Here is a 24,181-nt window from a genome sequence, read left to right on the forward strand (position 1 = left end):
TTAATCTTTCATGTTTCCTCCTTTATGGCAGTTTTCCAACTTCTATGTATTATAAAATAAAGAAGTGTTTCAAACTTGAAGTATCATAATTTTTCCTGTATACAGACAATTAGTGAAGTTTAATACCTGCTCCCAGCAGCAAACATATTCTACAGTCATACAGCTTTGTTGTAAAAAAAAAAAAAAGCTGAATTTTAATATTTCCAATTTTTATTGTATTTCTGGTGTGTGCTTCATATTCACATTTAAAAACAGCTGAGGCAGCACTATTTTCTTTGCATGCACTTAATTTGCCATAATTGTATTTCAAAGAAATATTATGATACTTCAATATGAAAAGAGCTTATTTTAATCCTGCCACAAGGTCTAAGCATAACAAAAAGTATTATTGCTTCCTGTATAATCTGCTTCCTAGAAGATCACCCTCTATGTATCCACAAAATACATTTTTATAACAAAATATGCAGAAAATATGTAGATATTGCTTTTATATTTCAAACAGCTGCTTAATATTTTCCTGATAGTTATAGGAAATATCTGAGGTCCCAATATCTTAAGGGGCCTGTTTCTTGTCTGCATTAAAACATTAAGTTTTACTCAGTGAGCATATATATTTATTATGTATTTTTTAATGTTTTAATTGTTTTTTTACAATATCTGCAACAAGACTCACTTGTTGAGATGGGTAGGTACAGAAATCCATCAATCAAATAAATCTTAGGTCTTTGGTGTTCTGAGCTTAGTGCTTTTATTGCAATATTTCATTACCAAACTAGGTAACATCATCAACCCTAAACTACAAATGTTCTCTTCTACTGAAACATACAAATGGTTCTACAAAATTTGGAGCAAAGTAAAAAAGTTGATTTAAACAGGATAATGACGCTCATGGTAAGGTCACAATCAAACTTTAATAAAACTATATAATATGAACATTATATAAATGTTCAGATTTGTTTACATTTTTATTTTATTTTCTTTTAACATTAATACAAGAAAGTAAAAAAAATCATTAAAAAAGCCAACAGAAATATTCATTAAGTGATCACATCTAGATTGCCTAAAATGAACAGATATCTCTAAATCTCAAATAAAGTGATTAGCAAATTGTTGTTTTGTTCTCTTTCTCTTTCAGCCTACATTTGGACAAAAAACAGTTCTTTTGTTGTCTAATACTGCATTTTTTATAAGTGGTGTTAATGGATCAATACAGTTTTTTTAAAAAAATGTGATGAGATCTTTTGTAGATAAAAGCTTTCAGTTAATCTTAATTTTTGTGACGTTATTTAAAGTAATAATTTCATTATATGTTCTTGTTAATATTTTCCATTTAATTAAGAATGCATTTACTGTGCAATTAAAATATAACAACTATATATTAGAAAAGAATTCTCCAGATATACAGTTACTTATAAAAAATAATGGTCATGTAGATATATTTTTAGTTTTAACTGTATTTGGATTAGTTAATTCTGCAGAATGGTGTGTACATGATTTATGGTCATCTAACATCTGCAGCTACTTGTTCAGAGGCAATGCAATCAGTTTCGTACTTTTTCTTCAAACCTTTCAAGTATATTCGCAAGCTGTCTGGATCCAGTTGAGAGTTGCGAGCAGTCTGAATCAATCTATTTGCTAAGTGATACATAGCCTTCTCCTTTAATATTTCAGGATCTGTTCTTTGCTGCTGCTGTTTATTTAAAAGGACACACACATATTAAAATCTGAATGTTTAGGATGCTCACAGTGTCAGTATATAAATCACCATAGAAGATGCAAATCTATTCTTGCCGCTAAACTTTAGAGTAAGAGTTTGTAGGAACAAGACACGATCTGAAGGGAAATAGCTGGGATGAAAACCCTCTAGCTCATTGCTCCAAATTGTTTCTGTTTCTAGCCAAATTTTATACCTGTTTGCTAATAGCACTCAGCAAAGCTAGAGGACGTTAGTTGATTGAAGCACTCTTATCCCCTTTTCTGAATACAAGTAGTCCTTGACTTATGACCACAATTGATCCCAAAATTTTCATTGCTAAGCAACAATTGTTAACCTAACCCCGTTTTATGATTTTTCTTGCCACAGTTAAGTGAATCGCTGCAATATTAAGTTAGAAACATGGTTGTTAATTGCATATGACTTCCCCATTGAGTTTGCTTATCAGGAGGTTACAAAAAGGTGATCACATGACACAAGACGATGCAACCATCATAAAAACGAATCAGTTGCCAAGCATCCGAATTTTCATGACATGGCTGTGGGGATGCTGCAACTGCCATAAATGTGAAAAATGTTCATAAGTCATCTTCTTCTTTTTTTTGTGCTGTTGTAATTTTGAACGGTCACTAAACAAATGGTTGTAAGCCAAGGATTACCTGTATGGCATACTAATGGCAGTACTCCAGTCCTGGAGAATGTGATGAATGTGGTCTACATAAGAAAAAGAAGATGCCAATATTATCCTTCAAAACTCTAGTTGAATAGAATTGCCAGCAGGAACGGTAATGGATAATTGGAAGATTGGCTGACTTAGGTATCCATTTTTTTATTATTATTTACAAGAATCTCCAGCTCCTATATTATATTGGGAAACTTTTATGGGGCAACCATTTGCAGACAATAACTAGAGTATGGGATGGGGGAGGGAAAGCCAGCTTGCTTGCTTTCTCTCCTGCAAATATAGATACTGCAACAGTGCTGGAAATAATTTATTTACTTATTTATTTATTTACCAAAAATTTATATGCCGCCCTTCTCCCTAAGGACTCAGGGCGGCGAACACAAGTTAAAAACATACAATAATAAAAAGTAAGGTGATTAAAACCCAGATTAAAACAACAATCAAAATAATAAAACCCAAGGATCAGGGTCAACCCATTTGTTGGAAAAGCCAAGTCTTTAAGTCCCGACGGAAGGAGCGGAGATCAGGCGCCGTTCAAAGCTCGGTGGGTAACTTGTTCCAGAGGACAGGGGTGCCTACAGAGAACGCTCTACCCCTGGACGTCGCCAGCCAACATTGTCTGGCCGACGGTACCCTGAGGAGGGCAGCCCTGTGAGAGTGGACAGGATGGTGGGAAGCGGGTAGGAGATGGTCCTGCAAATACCCCGGACCTAAGCCATGTAGGGCTTTAAAGGTAAGTACCAGCACCTTGAAGCGGATCCAGAGGACCACTGGTAGCCAGTGCAGCTCGCGTAGGAGAGGTGTTACCCGGGAGTAACGGGGAGCTCCCGTAATGATGGAGCTCCCAAATAATGATTTGGGAATCCTCCCATTTTTGTTATATAATATTGTTTGGTCTATAAGTATGTCATGATGTCCACCTTTTTTAATGAGCTGTGAAAAATAAACACATTCTGTCAAAATAATGAAAGGTGATTACTTGATACAACTACCAAAATTTTGCCACATCAATGGTAAGAGGGCCCTGCACTCTCACAGAAAAGTTTAAAAGTTTTTTTAAAGTCATTAAGTGGGTTGCGGGTGATTGGTTAATAGAAAAGCTTGAAATATTAGACTGCTCTATCTGATAGGGATAGTTTGTCAACAAAAAGAAAAAAAAACTAGCATGTTATCAAAATAACTTTCCTGCCAGAAGATTGTGCTGCAAGGTTTTGACATTATGCGATATAGTCTTCTGGCTGGTAATTTCCTGAGTAAATACATAAATGTGGATTTGAAGCTCTATGCTGCCATATTTGTGACAAAGATTTATGTCATTTTCACAAGATAGAGGAGCAGTATTTAATCCAGCATAAATGGCAGTACTGATTGTAACCATTTGAGCTTTAATCCAGACAAGAAAAGGTAATGATGAAGGATTAGTCTATGATTAGAGAATATTTAGTTTTATCCGCTTGTTAATGGATGTTGCCAGCTTGGGCATCTATCTAAATGCAAGCTTGCAAGATTATGATTGACAACATTTTTCTAAATGATCTAAAAGAGGGGCTGTTTGTCAGAACTTCAGATAAAATAAAGGTAGGAAATAATAGTATTCAAAATGATCTTGGGATCCTAGAATATTGATCTAAAATCAACAAAATAAAAATAAAACAAAACAAAACAGAAATAAAATTCAAGACTTGAAAATAAGCCATTGTATTTTGTTATGTAAAAAAACAAAACGTGAGAGTTTTGATAAATTGGAAGCAGTACATGAGAAACAGCAGCAGCTGCTAAAAATGTTAATACATGAACAAAATACATAATATTCAGATCATAGACAATGATATCTCTTCTGCTCTCTTCTCCATCAATCAGATGCTTTGTTGTACTCTGTTACAAGACAGACATTGACAACCTGAGAAACATCAAAAAGATGGACAGAGTGGTAAAGGAGGTTCGAAAACAAGTCCTAAGAGAAATGATTTTAAGTGCTTGGTAGGTTTAGCCTGAATAGTTAAGGAAAATACAATAGCAGTCTTAAAAATCTGAGAGGTACCAAACCTTCTGTTGATTCTGAAGGTAGTAGTAAAACTATAGGACTGAAGCTACAAGAAAGCAGTTTTCAGTTAAACATTGGAAAACGTTTTTTAATAATAGGAATCTTTAGCTTTGAAAAGCACTGCCTGTGAAGTCTTGACTCTATAGAGCCATCTGTCAGAGATGTTGTCATTCCATCCTATAATGCCAATGCAATACTGAATTGGATTGGATGAGGACCAAATATTCCTCCCTGCCTTTATTGTATTGAAACATAATATGATTTGTTGAGTTGAGTGAATCCAGCCTTTGATCTGCAAACTGTATTATGCTTAGTGCATTGAGGAAACATGATTAAACAAATCAAAGTTTAGTACAGGTTAGGATTTAAATCTAAGGCTTTAACACTTTGTGGATAAATATATATGAAGCCATTTTTCTTTTATTGCCAGATTTACTGATATGTCTGTGGTTTCTGTGGTTTTATTCATATTGTATATTGTTTCACATGTCACTACAAAAAATGTACAGAGCACATTTCAAAATATTTTTTCAACAAAATTCAATAAAAAGTAAGCATGTTAATAATAGCATATAAAATGAAAAAAACCCCACCCTGTATGTGCTAATAATACATACCATCATTTGTTTATCAATAAGAGTTACTAGCTTCTTGGCATCCAATATTATTGATAACGGAAGAGAGGAAACCTCTGCAGCTTTCAAGCCTAAATGTAAAAAAGAAAATGAAGCCATTTTCTTTACTGTGAAAGATAAGGCTGTTTAATAAAAATGTCTGATTTGAAAACACCAGATCAAATGCAATTCAAACTCTTTCCTTCCTATTATTAATCTTAACCATGAGTCAATGTTATCTTGGCACATTTCCTTTTTAAACAGGATTTAAAGTAGGCTTACAGATCAGAATTAAGAACATTTTTTAAACTAAAGTGAGAGTTCAAGTAAATCGGGAAGACAAGAATACTAAACAACATGACATACTTTTATGGGTCTATTTTTTAATCATGTTTATGAATTCAAAAGCACAATGCCGACAACAGATTTCTATATTTTTAAAAACAAATCTAGATATTCTTTTTTCTCCATTTTCCATTCTAAATACTATAATCTGCCAAGAACCCATTTCATTTAATTATTTATCAAAGTTATATAGCTGTCCATATCAGAGTTGTGATATTATATTCTGAATCCTATAGAATAACTACCTAGGCTCAAATATATTAAATATTATAGCAATTTCCAGATCAGCAGCCTTTCCACAACTTAAAGTGTAAACTCTGTTATGGATTTGAGAGACACCTGTTTTACTGAGACCAAGAGAAAAGAAAATGAACAGAGCATGCACAGCATAATTATTACAGCTTGTATTTCATGCATTTCATTTCTTTCCTAATCTAAATGCTAACAAATTTAACTCTTGTATGTATACATGTCAACATAAAACAGAATGATGGAACTAGACTGATGGAACTAGAACCTAACCCAACCCTAACCCTAACCCTAACCCTAACCCTAACCCTAACCCTAACCCTAACCCTAACCCTAACCCTAACCCTGGCCCATGAAAATTTATGGAGCCCTAACATAAATTCATCTATTCCCAATAATATTTTGAATGCCACAATGAGAAAAATATTGGTTAATGACAAGAAATAAAACATCTTGCAAAATGGAGAGGCTAATAACAGTCGCTAGACTCAATAAGGAACACATCATAAAATATTAATAGTCTTGTTTTTTTAAATAAAAGCATACTGTTCCAAATATAGCTAAAATTGCATGTGCAAACTCTTATGCTAGACAATCCCTTCCGCATATGCAAATCATATACTGAAACCTTCTTGTGTGTGTTGTCATAAGCCTTAATGAATCAGGACTATTACCATAATTTTTTTCCTCTGTGCATCCTTTAGAAAGAATGTAAGTATAAGCAATTTTCTCCCTAATTTCACAACTGCTTCTTACATGCTGCACTTCAAAGTAATTGTTTTCCACATTGGGATATAAGTTATCAATCTGACATAATTCCAGGAAATGAGTAGCAAAGAGTGTGAATGCCTGCAAAACGAAACAACAACTGAATTGAATTATTGAAACAGGGAAAAATAGCAGAAGGTATAGGAAAAAGTGATTTAAAAATTAATATTACTTTTAAATTTAGAAGATATTCACAGACTGCGTAACATATGCCGATGCCTTCCTCAGGACTGGTACCTCTGCCAAGCTCATCAATTATGATAAGTGATCTGTCATTAGCATTTTGTATGATGTATGTTACCTAATGAAAGAGACATCAAATTTCATTATTAATATTCCATGTGTGGATAAATCCTGCTAATAGATATTTTCATTTCCTGCTCAAAACCCCAGTCAGGAAATTTAGTTTAGTAACAGTCAACCAGCTGCCACCTAAAAACAAATCATTAATCAGCACAAACAGCCCAATTCTAAAGTTCTCTGCATTCACAATAGTTTCAATTTTCACAAAAGCAAATGCCATGCATAACTTTATGCTGTACGCTGATCTTTTGCGATGCTGGAGTAATTGAAAAGAAATGCTTGTACAGTACAGCAATCATCTTTGATTAATTCTTTGCATGTAGTGGTGGGTTCAGCAAGATCTGTGCTTGATCTAAATTTCTAAATTCATGACACATCCTCAAAAAGAGACATCATCAATGTAGAAATCATGATAATCATATATTCCACTCACATTTATGTATGAAGCAACTTCCAGCAAGTTAGATCACAGTTCAAACAATAAGACTGAAGTAAAAATTTAGGATTCAATGCTGTATGTATTAAACCTGTTCAAAGTGTAATTTGAATGCAAATAAGGTTTAACTGAACCATTAAAACCTGCTTGAAAAGAAAGTAGTTACTTTGCAGGTTTGCCCAGCAAATGACCCCTTCCAGTGATTATGATGGATAATGAGCTTAATGAATTACATGATAAAATATTCAATCTAATAAAGTGCATATAATCAATCCAAATGCTTCACAGCATTAAAAGGGACCCTGTATGCTTAGGTGGACTAGAACAATGATATGTCAAAGATCAGGAGAAAATCAAAGTATGACTGATGGATAAAGGTACCAAGAATTGGGCATGAACTTCTATAATCTAAAACTGCTCAAGAACTAGACTCCTTCCCAAACTGTTTTCTAAATCATAACAAGATTGCATACCAAGATTGATGAAAAGTAGCTTGTCAGAATCCAATGCTTGTCAGAGTCACATTGAACCAAGAGATGGGCAGCAAATAGGGCCTGGTGGCTCAGCAGACTGATAGCATTGTGATTAACACCAGCTGTCTGCAATTACTGTAAGTTCGAACCTCACCAGGCTCAAGGTTGACTCAGCCTTCCATCCTTTCTAAGGTAGGTAAATTGAGGACCCAGTTTGTGGGGGCAATAAGCTGACTTTGTATAAATATACAAAAGTATGAAGGCTATTGCTTAACGCATTGTAAGCCACCCTGAGTCTCCGGAGAAGGGCGGCATATAAATCAAATTAAAAAAAAAAGTTTTTGATAAATAAAATAAATAAATACGTTTAGGCTATTAAACAGGAGGCAAGGAGGAATGCTGAGAGAAGCATAACATATCTGTGTGTAGTAGGTAAGAATGCTCCATTTTGATTGCTATTGTGATTGCTGTTTTTTTACTTGCTGTTTCTCTCATTATTGTATCTTTTCCATAAGACATGGGAAGCCTTCCTGGACTATACCTTAACATATGGATTTGTACCCCCTACAAAATTTGGAGGTTTTGTGTCTGTTTAAACATTTTTCCTAAAAATAAAATTAAATATGTATAATTAGCTGAAAAAGTTATTTTCAAGGGTGCAGACAAGGGACTGTAGGTAAGGGAAGTAAATAGGTCATAAAGCTATCTATGTCATGATGTCATGACACAAATATGATACAAAGCAATACAAATGTGTAATTCATTACACTAATTTAGTTATTTAATTTATGTGCCACCCATCCTGTCCAGAGATGAGTCTGTATGGCTAACAAACTACTACTACCATTAAAATAATAAAGCAAAAAATAACAACAGTAGTTAATAATATTAATATTATTAAAATTAATATTAATAATAGTAGTTAAGATATTTGCATTGTTTTGGATTGCAGGATCCAATCTGGGTCGGGGTGATAGGAATGAGAGGTTTTGCTTCTGAGTTTTCGGACTCATGTTGGAGCCCGACTTCAGGGAACGTCTCCCTAGAAGAGTGTTTGCTGTGACCAATCCAGATTGGATCCTGCAACATTATTCTGAGACACATATATTCGCCTTCATTCATTTTTTGTATCAAATGAAGCAAAAGGACACAGATATCACATATGCCACATTTATATGGTGACATCATGATACACGTGGTATCATTTTGATCTAACTGCATCTAACATCTGTTTATGAATATAAATCCTATGAATCAATTAAATATGAATCAAGGCCACTTAGTAACTAACAATCTCTAACTCAATCAAATGAATACCTCTTTCATTTCTTTCATGAATGTTGATGAATTTGTTTCTATATCATCATCCATACCTATTCTGGTAAATATTTGTTCAGCAATCCTAAAAGAAGAATATTCTGCTGGAACAAAAGAACCTGCAGATTAAATAGAGGAACAAAACAAATGCCAGATATTCATAGGTTTACTGCACTTGAACTCACTTTAGCTTATATATTCAGAGAAGCTATTATTTACCCATTTGTGCCATAATCTGAGAAAGGGCTATCTGTTTTAGGTAGGTTGATTTTCCACTCATATTTGGTCCTGTAATTATTATAAAATTACTTCCTTCTGTAATATAGGTATCATTGGGGACAGGTTTCTCAAAATGTACTTTTTCAAGAACTGGATGCCATCCTTGCTTTATTGCTAAAGTATCTGTAAACTCAGGACGTACTAGAAGAAAGAAATATAATAAAACTTTTTAATACTCATTTATTATTGACAAGTATATTGTAACACAAGCTGGTTTATGAACCATCCAGAAATGTACATGTTATGTAATGTAAAAAATGTGTAAGTTGCACTATTCCTACATTTTTAATATTACCATTTGCAGAACATGTAAAATTTTAGGAGTAATGCAATCCTATATATAGGTAAACAAGTGCCTTTTTTCATTAAAACTTATTCTCACAAAACTACACAGCCCTCCAGCCAGTAGTGTGCCAAGGAGGGCCATGTGTGTGTGGTCCACCCTGGATGCAGGCAATAAAGGGAATGCTTTTTGAAACATAAAGAGGCTAGCAATGGGTGTAGAGTTGTTACTGCCTTCATGCCAATCTGCTGTTTGGCAATGGGTGGTAGCACAACAGAGTTGAAGGGGGAAAAATTGCTTTCAAGTCGCAATCGGCAACTGTCCCCTGTAGTTTTCCTGGCAGCGTTTTTCAGAAATGGCTTGCCAGCTTTATAACTAAGGTAGGATTAGAATTTATATTCTCCTGGTTTCTAGTCTGACACCTTAGCTAATTGGCTCTCAACAAATTGGCTCTCAACAATAAAAGAAGGGGCTGTTAAAAATGATCCAGTTCAGGTATCAAATATGCTAGGTGCGCCACTGCCTGCACCTAAATTAAACAAAAGTGAAACTTGTGTATCTTAACATATATGCAATATCTTCAAATTTAAATCTTAATTAATTCAATAAGTCTAACTATATAATTTGCCAGTTGCGTAATTTTAGAACACAGAAGCTGTGGCAGGAATACAATACAATCAAACAAAATGATTGGAAATTGCTGTTCTGAAATATATTTCTTTTGAGATACGATATTCCAAGAGACTTCCAATGACAGAATTGTGGAATAGCTGGAGAGCAATATGTTCACACCTCAACCTTTATCAACACTATTAAGATCCTTCCAAGAAGGTTTTCAAATATTATGTATTCTATCTTTAACTTTGTTATAATAGAACAATAGTATTTTACCCAAATATTAATCTGTGTACCAAAGAATTTCTATAGTTAAGGTATGGGCTGTCATAATAGGACAGTACTTAAAATACATCTTAGGAACTTGCATGCTGATGCAATTGTTCAATGAGGCGGTTAGATTATGCTCCATACTATTGTTTAATTATTTTACATTACTTAAGTAGTTCTTTGCATTATATTAGATGTTATTACAAGTAGTCCTCGTTTACCAACTACAATTAAGACCAGCAAGTTGTTAAGCAAAGTGATCACTAAGTGAAACTGCAACTGTGCTTATGATCTTACTTCAGCTTTTTTTTTTTTTTTTGGGAGGGGGGGCGGGCCATACTTGTGATGGCCATAAATGTGAAGATTGAGCATAAAAAAACCCTTTAAATTTGATCACCATTGTAACTGTGCATTGTCACTAAGCAGTTGCTAAAAAACAAGAACTATTGTAGCTAATTACTTTGTAGATATGGTTAAAAAAAATAAGTGCTATAAGTTTCAGTGGGAGTTGTTTTAAGAAACGAAATTACTTACCATAATCAGACAGTGTGCAAGCATGGGCAAATGACTGCAACATATCTAGCATAGAGACAGTGTCAGAGAGTTTGTATAAGCAATGGATATGCTCATAGATTTCACTCAATAGTTTACACACTATCCTGAAAACAAGGATAAGTATTATTTTACCATTTAAAGTAATTTACTATTAGTAAACGTATCATTATATACTAAAAAATTTTCCTTTACATAATTGAAAAAAATTACATATTTAAACAAAATTGTTAATATAATTTATGTGGCACAAAATAACTACATTATTATATCATACATTATCAGAACTGAATAACAATTAGGGCTGAAAATATTTTGCAAATATTAGAAATAAAGTAGTACCGGTATACAAGAGGTTTGGTTATCTTATGAAACTACACTTTACTATCAGAGATTTTCAGATTCAAAAATCTGAAGTGCAAAATTCATTTTTAGGGTTCATGGGTTAATGTGCCGAGGAATATAATCTAAAATCATAAAGAAGTGAATGAAATGTTCAGTTGCACATGCACTCTTCCCTGAATACACTAAGAATTGATCTAATTGATCTAATTATCAAAGAAAACTTTTCGTTCTAAAAGGGGAAACCAAACTTACAAAACCTCTATTTTTATTGCTTCTGGTTTGTGTTTAAATTACTTTTGGAGTGTTTGTGTGTGTATAAACACATGCACACACACACATACTCACACACAAGGATATGTCACTTGTGTGTCTGTTATACAGTTTGCCACAAGACCAATGACAGTTGGTACAGATGACACAAGGTGGCTCTAAAGAGACTTCTTGCCTTCAAAATTCTAAGTTTTCAATAATATTTCATTTCTTTGGTAGAGGCTGCTGATAAAAGAGTGCCAGAATCCCTCTTTGAGGGAAATGGCCAGTCCAGAAATGCAAAACATAAATAAATAAAAATGTTTTTTTTTCTGGGAAGGCCAGATGAAACCCACTCGAGACACTACAGTACTGTATTTGCTTATATGTAGCACCATTTTGGTATCTGTTAATTAACAGGCATCTAAATTATGTATACTGTACAACAAGCATCAAGGCTGAAGTAGAGACTGAATCATAAAGACAGGAAAGGGTCCTAAAACTTCTAAAAAGCCAGATGTTTGGGTTCCAGAATTGAGGCATAGTCCTTGTCTTAAAAACTTTATAGTCTATAATTTTAAAAGCCTCATTATTAAATGATCATTTAACACAGTGATTCTACTTAGAATAATCAATATAATTGTTACTCACAAGTAAGTCATGTGATAGATTTCTCTCAAGGATTCCTGGCATCTTTCATTCATTTTCATTAAATCGGGTGAAGTAAAACTATATACATTTTTCATTTTAGTAATCTGTGGGAAATTTTCAAACTGAATATTAAAATATATTAAATATATTGAATAGTCATACTCCTAATTCCCAAAAATCAACCAAAAATTATCTCTAAAGTGTGTGATTAAATACAATAGAATAGAATAGAATTCTTTATAATAGAATATAATTCTTTATTGACCAAGTATGATTGGACACACAAGGAATTTGTCTCCAGTGCATAAGCTCTCAGTGGACATGCAAGCAACATGCAAGCAACAAGTGATAAATCATAATCATGATCATAAAATAAAAATAAAATAAATAAAATAAAATAGAAATATCTTGATTACTTTTAAACTTTCAGCTAATTATACTAGTAACAGAGCAAGAACACAAAAGTAAAGCATTAGTAAGTTATGATGGTAACACTGTTCATTATTAAAAAATAAATAGTAATAAATGATAAAATATTTTTTATTCCAGTCCTGATATACAAAGGCAGCAACATTCAGTCAGTACCTTCTATTAAACTGTGCTATAACATTACACAAATATTGAAAACAGACTACAAAGACAATTCAGTCTATACAAATTACTCTGGTTATGGCAATAATAAAATAAAAATACAATTTGTTTCATTATAGTTATTTTTATAAAAATCAACAGTATTCTTTAGTGAAAAAAATACATTAGTTAAATTATAATTTTAGTGCCTTAGGCATAGAAGCCAGCTGGGTGACTTTGGGCCGGTCACTCTCTCAGCCAACCCACCTCTCGAGGCTGTTGTTGTGGCAATAATAGGCGGAAGAAGGAGAATTATGTATGTCTGCTGCCTTGAATTACTTATAAAGTACTAAACACAGGATGAAAATCAAATAAATAAAAATAAAATAATAAATTTGAGATCCAACATTGTCAAACTGCTTACCTTGGTAAATTCTGAAGGAAGTTGACCACTGTGTACTGCTGCACAATCAGCACTCATCTGGATAAAAAATCCTCGAGCTGAACTAAAGCTTGTTTTCAAAGGAAGGTTGTGTTTTTCTGCAAGTTGTGTTATCATTCCTTAATTGCAAGGTATAAATAAATATTTTAGTTATGACAGTCAACCACATTGTATGGGCACTAAAATTAATCAGTATATTAATTCATATTAATATCAGAAAATAATGTAGTATTTTTTTTTAAAAAATAGCAAAATAGCATTGTATTAGTATTATGTCATAAAAATGAGTGGAAAGTAATTAAAAAAAATAGTAACAAGTACATAACTTCTTCCATCTGAACTTTTAGAACTTTCCTTGGGGCAATTAATAATTATAATTCAAGAAGTAATTCATGAGTTATTCCTCTTTATAATTACACAGTATGTAAACAGCTTTCTTCTTTAAAAGGTGTTAAATCCTGAAAAGTCTTTTTGTACTTGTTTCCATATAAGGAAAATTCATATGACAATCCTTTCCTTCAAATAAATTCAAAATAGGGAGAGGGAGGAGGGAGGGAAGGAAGGAAGGAAGGAAAGAAGGAAGGAAGGATCCATAAAAAACAAATTTATCTGACATGTAAATTTCTCCTTCACAACTCTCCTTCTATTCTAATATATGCCTCTATTTATCACCTACTCTATGCTCGCTTGTTTCTGATATCACTTTTTTTCATTTGTCAGCTAGCTAACAAATATAAAGAAATTCTTAAAGCTTTGGTTGCATAGGACCAATGACACAATTCCCATTTATTTCAAAATAGTAATGAAAGAAGAATATTCTAGATGTTGCCCAATGTGAATAACATTTTATAATCTTTAAATAATTTTCTTATTTGACATAAACACTTAAAATTTAAGACTGCATTTCCTTAAATATACCTTCATATATTTATTTGTAAGGCACATACTTCTGAATGCACTAACTCCGAACTATATTGTAAATTATTAAAGAGTATATATTGCTGTAATTTCAATATTTATTTTTATTGTTTCATTGTTAAAGTTTTATAATTTTACGTTCTACTGTTGTAAGCCAGCCCCATGGTGAGATGGTGGCAAGTACATTTAATAATAAACAAACAAATAAACAAACAAATATATTCTAGTAAATTATTGTTCTAAATTGTTCCCATACCAGCTATATCATCCACAATTTCAGTGTAGGTTCTTCGTGCTATATCAAGAAATTCATTAATATTAGGTTTCACCGCATAGCACTTTTGAGTTCTCATATTCAAACATCCTTTCGTGTATCTTGTATCATCATTAATAACAGTTTTAATCTTTTCAAGAATGATCCCAAACCTAGAGAAATTATACATAATTGTGGAAATGACAGTTATATTTCACACTGTATTAACTGCCTAAAAGATTTTTTATCCCAACTCAGATAATATATTTTTATAATCTCACTATGTTCATATAGGTTGAATTGCCTAATGCAATATTTATTTTTCATTATTATCTGAAAAACGATTTTTCTTCAAATGATACTATTTTTGTCAGGATTCTTTAGTTAGTTAAAGTTTCATTGTGATAGATATGTTTAAAACAAGTTAATAATTACTTACTTAAATCTAAATACTACTATATTTTTTGACATGAGTAATAGCAACAATTACAATGAGTAGTAACTTTAACTTTTATTGTCTAATGTAAAATGTTAGATATAAAACTGTATTTATAATATAGTACCTGCTATCTTCCAAAGAGCTATAATAAGCTTTTAACAATGGCGTCTTATAGCTTTTTAAGGCTTCCTGTTTAAATAAAATTAAAATCTCTATGAACAAGAGTACAGGAATTTTAATGTACTACTATCTTACTTCACTAAGGTTTGGATGGAAAGAAATATAACTTTATTTTATAAAATTATCTAAAATATAAATAAATCAAAAATTACAATATAATAAATATATGCACAAAAGAATTGGCTTAAATAGTATCAACCAAGTAATTTAAAAAGTAATCACTTTTTAAAATTGATTCATGCCACTTTCACCACAAAAATGATTACCTAAACCAAAACATTGCTAAAAATATTATCTATATCAATATAATAAAATATAAATTGAAGAAAATATATCTGTATAAATCAATAATATGTTGAAGAAAACAGTATTGAATTGCTTAAAATCCTCGTTATTAGAAATGCAACTCAGGTGTTAGAACATTAATACATGATTTTGATTTGTTCTAGTATTGTTTTATATGAGGTAGGTATCAACTGAATTAGTAAAATGACTCTGAATCATATTAATGGTGACGAATGTAGTACTGCGTGAATTAGTAAAATGACTCTGAATCATATTAATGGTGGTTAGAATGTAGTACTGCAGGCTACTTCTGCTGATCACCGGCTGCCAGCAGTTTGGCAGTTCAAGTTTCACTAGTTCAAGGTTGACTCAGACTTCCATCCTTCTGAGGAACCAGCTTGTTGGGGGCAATATGCTGACTCTGTAAATAGCTTAGAGAGGGCTGTAAAGCACTGTGAAGTGGTATATAAGTGCTATTGTTATTAAAGTTGCATATATTCTTAGCTATATCATAAGATATACCACTAACTGTATTATTATTTGGAATGTATCAAAAGAGGAGCTCAGGAGCTGACAAAAAAAAATCATCATACAACTGTCAAAGGCAAAATCTGCACCTGATTTGCAGAAAATAACTGATCTTCTGTCAATTTTCATTTAGAAGAGCTAATTTTTTGATAAAAGAAAGAAGATGGCTTCTGAGCAATATGTCATTTTAAAAAAAATTTCCAGGACTCTCCCTTTTTTCTTTGTAAATTATCATATTATTAGCTAGGAAGTTACATTATTCCTGTTGTTTGCATTACTGTTGTGTCAGTCATACCTTCAGTTTGTTAATTAGTTTACCTTAATGAAATTATATTGAAAAGCTTTCATGTGTTAAACTAAGAAAAATAACACTGAGTCCTGGCAGAAGAAGTGAATGCCATGACAAGACATCCTGATTCATAAATATTGATAGTTGTTACTATCCAGTTTATTTCAGGACATGAAGACCCTCCAAGCAGGTACTCTAAAAGATAGTTTTGATATATATCATAGTTTAATAGATTTATTAATTGCCTGATAGGTATGTGCGCACAATGATAGTTCTGTACCTATTTAGAATTTTAAAAGGTTAAATCAGTTCTATGAATTTTCATAGGAGCAAATTATCAAACAGTAGCTCTATCTATATGTTATTAGGACATGGCTAATTGGCTAAGCTTATATTTTTGCACGGGCAGCTAAAAACATGATCAAAAGATTCCACATCTGATGTTCTGCTGGCAAAGATATTCCACAAGAGTGATCAGGACTACAGCAGTTATAAAGTGACTATTTCTTTCCTGAAGGAGGTATTAATTATTTACCAGATAATAATTCCTCCAAGTATGAACTTTTAAGCAAGCATGAATGACAAGAATCAAGCATAAAGGTTATAGAACAGATTGGTTCTAAAGGTTATAGAGAATTTCAATCAAAGATTCTGTATATGCAGGCAGGCCACTTCTTCCCAGCTTCTATGGAAAATATATGAACATTATTATCTGTAAAATGCCTTTGAAGCATTACGGTATGTAACTTTTCCATATGATCATTTTGAAGAAAACAGATAGCCTTCTTGCTATATAAAAGAATTCAGTTTGACAGCTTGGAAAAGATATATTGGTAATGGAGGGGTAGTTATGATGTACCATTTTCACTACAAGAGAATACAGGTAGTCCTTGACTTACAACAGTTCATTAGTGATCATTCAAGGTTACAACAGCACTGAAAAAAGTGACTTATGACCATTTTTCACACTTATGACCGTTGCAGCATCCCCATGGTCATGTGATCAAAATTCGGATACTTGGCAACTAGTTCATATTTATAATGGTTACAGTGTACTGGGGTCATGTGATCTTCTGATAAGCAAAGTCAATGGGGAAGTCAGATTATCTTAACAACCATGTTACTAATTTAATAACTGCAGTGATTAACAACTGTGGCAGGAAACATCATAAAATAGGACAAAATTCACTTAACAAATGTCTCACTTAGCAACATAAATTTTGGGCTCCAAAATTTGTGGTCGTAAATCAAGGACCACCTGATTTGATATGTTTTGGGTAAAGATTCTGAATTTCCTTCCACCTATTTTTAATTTGTCTTCTTATGCACACAGATATAAACCTATGGTTATCAGATAGCTGCAAGCAATGAGTAGACAGTGCAGCACGTAAATATAAAGGGATTGGACAATCTGAGAGTATAGTGTGTGACTGTGTACTGGGGTATATTGTATAGTGTAAAGTCCTGACTTAATAGTGTATATTCCTTGATTTGAGAATTAATGAAATTATAACCATAATTGGGATTTACATAGTATTTTAGGATATAATACCTTCAAAGGCTCCACAAGTTCCAAAGTATGCTTCAGATAAATTAAATTGGTTATCTTTGATTCAGACGCATTAACCTATTTTAAAAACACATCATGTTATTGTTGGTACAATAAAAAACAGCCCTAGATACTGTTTATTATCATAGTTATTTGTGCTTAACTGTCATGACTATTTTCCTTGTAAGCACAATAATCAGAGCTAGCATGTTAGCAATGTTAAAAGATATTTTCGGCTTTCTCCAATAAATTGTTCGTTCTTAGAGCCTTTAGCTTGGCAGTGTTATACTACAGGGCATCCCTCTGGTATTAACACTGGGTAATCTCATACTGTCAACGTCTGAAGAAAAATGGGAAGAAAATAAGGGGAAGGAAAAAAGAGCAATGTGGTTTCCAAGTTGAGCAACAACTATTTCTTCTGACTCATTTAAATAAAGACTTTCATAATGTCATTTCCTACTAATTATTTATAGAGAATTTTACAGACGTCCAGTATAATACTAAATAATTAACCATTTGATTACTGATAAAAAAACCCCAAAAAGATCTTAAAAGAGTTTAATGTTGTGTAATTAAAACTAAATCGTATATTTACTTTAGTGAAAATGAAACAGCTAACTATAAATTCTATCGTGCATATTAGATTATAGTAATATCATACTGTAACTGGTTCTGCCAAGCTAAAAATTATTATAAATAAATTATAGAGAATCCAACACTTCTAGTACAATGCAAGGGATAAAAATACCATCTCTCCATATACAGTATATATGTATGTGTATTCATATCTGAAAATCTTTTTAGAAAATGGTTTTGATTCATATTTTCTATGAGAACAGAATTCTCTAAAACAGACAAGCAATAGAGACAGATAATTGATAGATATTTATAATGTATTCCGTAAAAATATTTATAAACTTACCGTATCCTGCTTTGGAATTTGTACTAAAACTGAAAGTAATTGTTCAGTGTCCAAAAATCTTCCTATAACTGGAAAAAAAATTAAACAGAACTTTTAGTTTGATCCACAAACCAATTAAACTTAAATTCTAGGGTTTATTTCTACACATGTACAAAATGATTCAAATTCAAAATGTTTTGAATTTAAGATATGTGTATTTCAAGTTTCTTGTTTTTATTAAAAGGACAGAAATTAGATTTGTGATAACATAATCAATATTGAGATCGAGGCCTGTTTCCTGTATCTGTGGAAATTATGGTATATTTGCTGGAATGTAAAATTATCTGCCTCCATTCCCTTTTCCCTTTCTCCAGTTATACCATGAAATAACTATACCTTATAAATGTGATGTGGGGGTTAGGGAATAGTGGAAAGCAAGAAAATGGACATAGATACCATTGTGAAGTGATTGTTTTGGTGCTATTGCGGTGTTCTGCAGGTCTGACAATTCTAATTACAAACATCTTTGCCCTTTCCTGTAAATATTTTCCAGCATTTTTACAGTCTTTGTCCAGAGAATGATCACATATAAATAACAGGTGTCTTTGCTTTTCATTTAATTGAATCTAGCTACTCAACAAGACCATTCAATGATTCATCCCTTTGGACAGGAAACAGACCGATTTGGATGAGTAGATTGTCCATGGCACTTTTTCTGTTTTTTGCTGCCCCATTAGCTACTCTCCTAAAACAATCCGTGTGCAGTCAGTCAACCCCCATGAAATAATCTCTACTTATCAAAGAATCATTACCCTTCTCCAAAAGTACACTCAGCCTGCCCAGCAATCTTCTTCACATCAGTTTAACAACTGATCCAATTTTGACTCAAAATGTAATTCTAGCTTATAAAAATGCCTATATATATATATAATGATTCTCCCTCACATGAAACATTTTAGTTCTTTTAGAAGGGCTATAAGAAGCTTTTAAAGGGAAACACACACACACACCCCAAATTTGAAAAATCTAAGGCATCCAGTGGGCTCTCATCAATAAAAATTATTCTGTTTTGGAGTCTTGTTTCTCAACTCCAGCCAGAGTTAACTCTGAAAATAATACCAAATCTCTAGAGACTTGGACTACATACTTTCTTGGTAATTTACTGTGTCCCAAGGCAACAAAGCCCATGTCCAGCTTCTTGATGAATCTCTCTCTGAATGACCTCCAGTTTCACCTTCCGAGGTTCAAAAATGAATTTCTCAATTGATGAAATGTAAAAGCCTTGGTAAACATTTAATTTTGTCAAAAAAATTAAATTAAATTAAATTCTGTATGTGGGCCATTGTGCTATTCCCCCCCTTTTTTACAGATATATAAATATTCCTTTTGATCATGCACATAATGGTCCAATTTGGCTGACATAAATTCTGGCTAATGGAAGTCTTTGAGCGAATCTCACATCACCAGCAAGGTTTAGATCTACCCTAAGGAGACAAATTAACAATGATTTGGTGTATTGCAGCCCTTACTTGTCAGCACTCTCTGCTCTTGGCTTTGATTAAACTCTGGCTGAACTGAAGCAGAGAATTTGGGATTTAGATATTCAGACTGATAGAGCTAGTATTTTTCATATTTTTTTACAGTGCAATCGCTCTCTTGTTCCTCAGTCTACATTTTTAAAAATATATTTCATGCTCCTCATTGGATATTTTACTTTGACATGAACTGGGGTACTACCAATTAGGATGACAATTAGTCAGATAGATTAAATTCCTGCACTTGCTTGTGCTCCGATAGAGAAGTTGAATCTATATCACATATGCTATTAAAATGTTCGTTATATACCCAATGGCAATTGAAAAGGGCCAATAATTTTCATTGCTTCTGTGATTATTCAGTAACTGCTTTTCTTTTACGTAATCAATTGTCCAAGAAAGTTGTAAAATCCTTTCTGAAATTCTCTGATACCTGATTTCCACTGTCTCTGAATTTGTTCATAACTTTATCTTTTTATTTACTGAACCTCTTGTATTTCTTTGTTTGCTGTTCTTGAACTATAATTAAACATTATTTTTATTTATTTATTTATTTATTTATTTTATTTATTTCATAAAATTTGTATGCCGCCCTATCTCCAAGGACTCAGGGCGGCTCACGACAGTCGACCAAGCGACCGTTAAAACAACGAATATACATAAAAATCAAGAAAGTTTTTTTTAAAAAAATTTTTTTTTAAATATACTACCCCATCAGTCCAGGCCGGGGGACATAAAAAGCCAGGTTTTCAATTCACGGCGGAAGGTGCGAAGGTCAGGGGCCAACCGGAGCCCCAAGGAAAGTTGATTCCAAAGGGTGGGGGCGCTCACAGAGAAGGCTCTACCCCTGGGAGTCACCAGCCGACATTGTCTAGCCGACGGCACCCTGAGTAGGCCCTCTCTGTGAGAGCGCACCGGGCAATGGGAAGTTGACGCTGGTTGCAGGTGGTTCGACAAATAACCTGGGCCTAAGCCATGAAGGGCTTTATAGGTTAACACCAGCACCTTGAATCTCACCCGGAGGGCAACCGGCAACCAATGCAAGCCGCGCAGGAGTGGTGTAATATGGGAGTATTGTGTCCCTCCCGCAACAACCTGCGTGGCCGCATTCTGTGCCAGCTGAAGCCTCCGGGTGGTCTTCACGGGTAGCCCCAGGTAGACAGCATTGCAGTAGTCGATCCGGGAGGTGACTAGCGCATGAGTGACTGTGTGTAGGGCATCTCAGTCCAAGTATGGTGCAACTGGCGCACCAGGTGAATCTGGGCAAATGCCCCCCTGGTCACAGCCATGATATGACCCTCCAGACTCAGCTGTGAATCCAAGGGACGCCCAGGTTGCGCGCCCTGTCTACAGGGGGCAACACCTCGCCCCCAATAGACAGCGTTGGAACCTCTTGCTCGGCCCGAGATGCCGGTATCCACAACCATTCAGTCTTGGCCAGGTTAAGTCGAAGCCTGTTATTCCCCATCCAGATCCGTATCGCCTCCAGGCACCAGGACATCACGTCGAGGGCATCGCTGGGCTGATTCGGGGTGGATATAAAAAGTTGGGCATCATCAGCGTACTGATGATACCCCACCCCAAAATCACGGATGATCTCTCCCAGCGGCTTCATATAAATGTTGAACAGAAGGGGCGAGAGGACCGACCCCTGAGGCACCCCGCAAGTGAGGGGCCTCATGGCCAACCTCTGCCCCCCTGCCAACACCGCTTGCATACGACCCGAGAGGTAGGAGGCGAACCACCGTAAAATGGTGCCGCCCATTCCCAACCCCTTGAGGCATCGCAGCATGATACCATGGTCGATGGTATCAAAAGCCGCCGAGAGATCTGATAGGACCAGGACCAAGGAATGACCCCTGTCCCGAGCCATCCTGTTGTGGCCCCGCCCTTTGAGCCTGTCCCATTGGAGGACGAAAGCTCCGAGCATGAGGAAGAGGAGTCAGCCAGGCCTCCCTCTCCAGGCCCCTCCCCTCTGGCATTGTCTCAAGTGCCGGCCGAGGGAGAGGAGACAGCTGATTCGGATCAGAGTGATGAAGAAACATCATTCCTGGATGCACGCCTCCGAAGGCGTGATAAACGTTTGCAGCAGCTTAGGAGGCGTGCTAGGGATTAGAACTGAGTCACTGGACCACACCCCAGAGACTATATAATAGAGGGTGGTGGTCAAGGATCCTTGTAACGAACAAAGCAAACCTTGGATAGTCACTAAAGCCTCGTCCGGAACTGCTGAGAGAAAGATTTAAAGTGTCGGACATTTGGACTCTTGAGTATTTATCTTTCTGTTTTACTTTGAAAATAAAGTCACTTGGCAGACGGTGTGTCTATCGCTGCCAAGTGGGAGATAAGACCTGGGTGCGTTCCAAAGTGTTTCCTTAACCCTTGACTGGCTGTGTTTGTGTGTGTGTGGGTACGGGGACAGATCACATCCAGAGAACATCCACTGCCAACACCAATGCCGTCTCCGTGTTGTAACTGGGCCTGTAACCCGATTGGCACAGATCGAGGTAATCTGCTTCATCCAGGGCCACCGGAAACTGACATGCCACCATGCTCTCAACAACCTTCACCAAAAAGCGAAGGTTGGAGACTGGACGAAAGTTGCCCAAAATGGTTGGATCCAAGGCAGGTTTCTTAAGGAGGGGCCTAACCACCACCTCCTTCAAGGCGGCAGGAAAACTCCCTCCATCCAAGGATGCCATTATCACTGCCTAGATCCAACTGCATGTCATCTCCCGAGCTGCATAAACCAGCCAGGAGGGACACGGGTCCAGTATGCAAGTGGTCGCACTCAGCTTCCTCATGATCCTGTCCACTTCCTCTGGGATAACAGGATCAAACTCTTCCCAGACAACAAGACCCGCCGCCTCCCCACCATCCGACCCTGCCCAGTTATGAGTCTAAGCCATCCCGAATCTGAGCGATCTTGTCCCACAGATGTTGGCTAAACTCCTCGGCTCGCCCCTGCAAAGGGTCCTCCCCTGCCCTCTGATACAGGAGGGAGCGGGATATTCTGAACAGGGCAGCTGGGCGATTATCTGCGGACACAATGAGGGTGGAGAAGTATGTATGCTTCGCTGCCATCGCCTCCAGGTAAGACCATGTAAACGATCTTAGCTGGGCTTGGTCAGGTTTGGAACAACTAGTCCTCCAATGGCTCTCTAGGCCTCTCCTCCTGCGCTTCATCCCCTGAAGCTTCTCAGTATACCAAGGAGCAAGCCGGGGTCTGCGCCGGGTCAGAGGCCTCAAAGGCACGACACGGTCGAGAGCCCCAGCAGCCGCCCTATTCCAGGCCTCCACCAGGGTCTCGACCGGGGCGTGGGAGAGAGAGGAATCATCCCAAGATCTGTCTGGAACCTCTCAGGGTCCATCAGGCGCCTGGGGCAGAACCAGATTGTCAGTTCCGCATCTCAGCAAAATGGGGCAGCATTCTAGAAGTCCAACCGGAGGAGATGATGGTCGGTCCATGACAGGGGGGAAGCAACAAATACCCCGCCACCGAACATAACACGCCACTGCTCCGAGATGAAAACAAGATCGGGTGTGTGCCCTCCCTCATGAATCGGTCCCTGAATAATCTGAGTCAGGTCCATGGCCGCCATGGATGCCATGAACTCCTGAGCCACCCCCGCCACCCCGCCCAGGGAAAGCACGTTGAAGTCCCCCAGCATCATAAGCCTGAGGAGCTCCACCACCAACCCCGACAGGGTGTCGAGTAGGCCAGGCAGGGCTGCTGCCACGCAGCTGGGAGATAGGTATGTGATCAGCAGGCCCAACTGTCCCTGTGGACCCCATCTCATGAGGAGGGTTTCACATCCGTCTATCTGCGGAACAGTGACCTTCCGCGGACTAAGGGCTTCCCTGATAACAACCGCCACCCCACCTCCCTTTCCCTGGGCCCTTGGTTGGTGCAGCACCCGGAAACCTGGTGGGCAAAGCTCAGTCAGAGGGACACCTCCCTCTGAGCCCAACCTGGTTTCCGTAATGCAAGCCAGGTCTGCATTTTCCTCCTCAATCAAAACCCGAATGAGGGGAGCTTTGTGAACCACAGACCTGGCATTAAAATAGATCAACCGGAGCCCAGTGTCCTCCTCTCTCAA

At 35.8% G+C, this 24,181-nt stretch overlaps 1 protein-coding gene across 1 annotated transcript in view; it reads right to left on the bottom strand.

Annotated features, from left to right (window-relative positions):
• Window positions 1-1,501: 1,501 nt before the first annotated feature.
• The window catches only part of MSH4 (mutS homolog 4), a 56,625-nt gene continuing 33,945 nt past the window's right edge, over window positions 1,502-24,181 (bottom strand). Inside the window, exons 8-20 of the mRNA XM_070939448.1 lie at window positions 18,568-18,635; window positions 17,649-17,723; window positions 14,939-15,003; window positions 14,379-14,548; window positions 13,187-13,323; window positions 12,193-12,296; window positions 10,930-11,054; window positions 9,168-9,368; window positions 8,949-9,067; window positions 6,592-6,720; window positions 6,326-6,500; window positions 5,061-5,149; window positions 1,502-1,690 (exon numbers count right to left, since the gene is read on the bottom strand). Coding sequence (XP_070795549.1) covers window positions 1,502-1,690; window positions 5,061-5,149; window positions 6,326-6,500; window positions 6,592-6,720; window positions 8,949-9,067; window positions 9,168-9,368; window positions 10,930-11,054; window positions 12,193-12,296; window positions 13,187-13,323; window positions 14,379-14,548; window positions 14,939-15,003; window positions 17,649-17,723; window positions 18,568-18,635 — 1,646 coding nt within the window. The remainder of the gene's footprint in view (window positions 1,691-5,060; window positions 5,150-6,325; window positions 6,501-6,591; window positions 6,721-8,948; window positions 9,068-9,167; window positions 9,369-10,929; window positions 11,055-12,192; window positions 12,297-13,186; window positions 13,324-14,378; window positions 14,549-14,938; window positions 15,004-17,648; window positions 17,724-18,567; window positions 18,636-24,181) is intronic.

The sequence above is a fragment of the Pituophis catenifer genome, unplaced genomic scaffold, assembly GCF_029215685.1.
Source record: "Pituophis catenifer annectens isolate HBS135680 unplaced genomic scaffold, rPitCat1.0.hap2 SCAF_3, whole genome shotgun sequence".
NCBI classification, from domain to species: Eukaryota; Metazoa; Chordata; class Lepidosauria; order Squamata; family Colubridae; genus Pituophis; species Pituophis catenifer.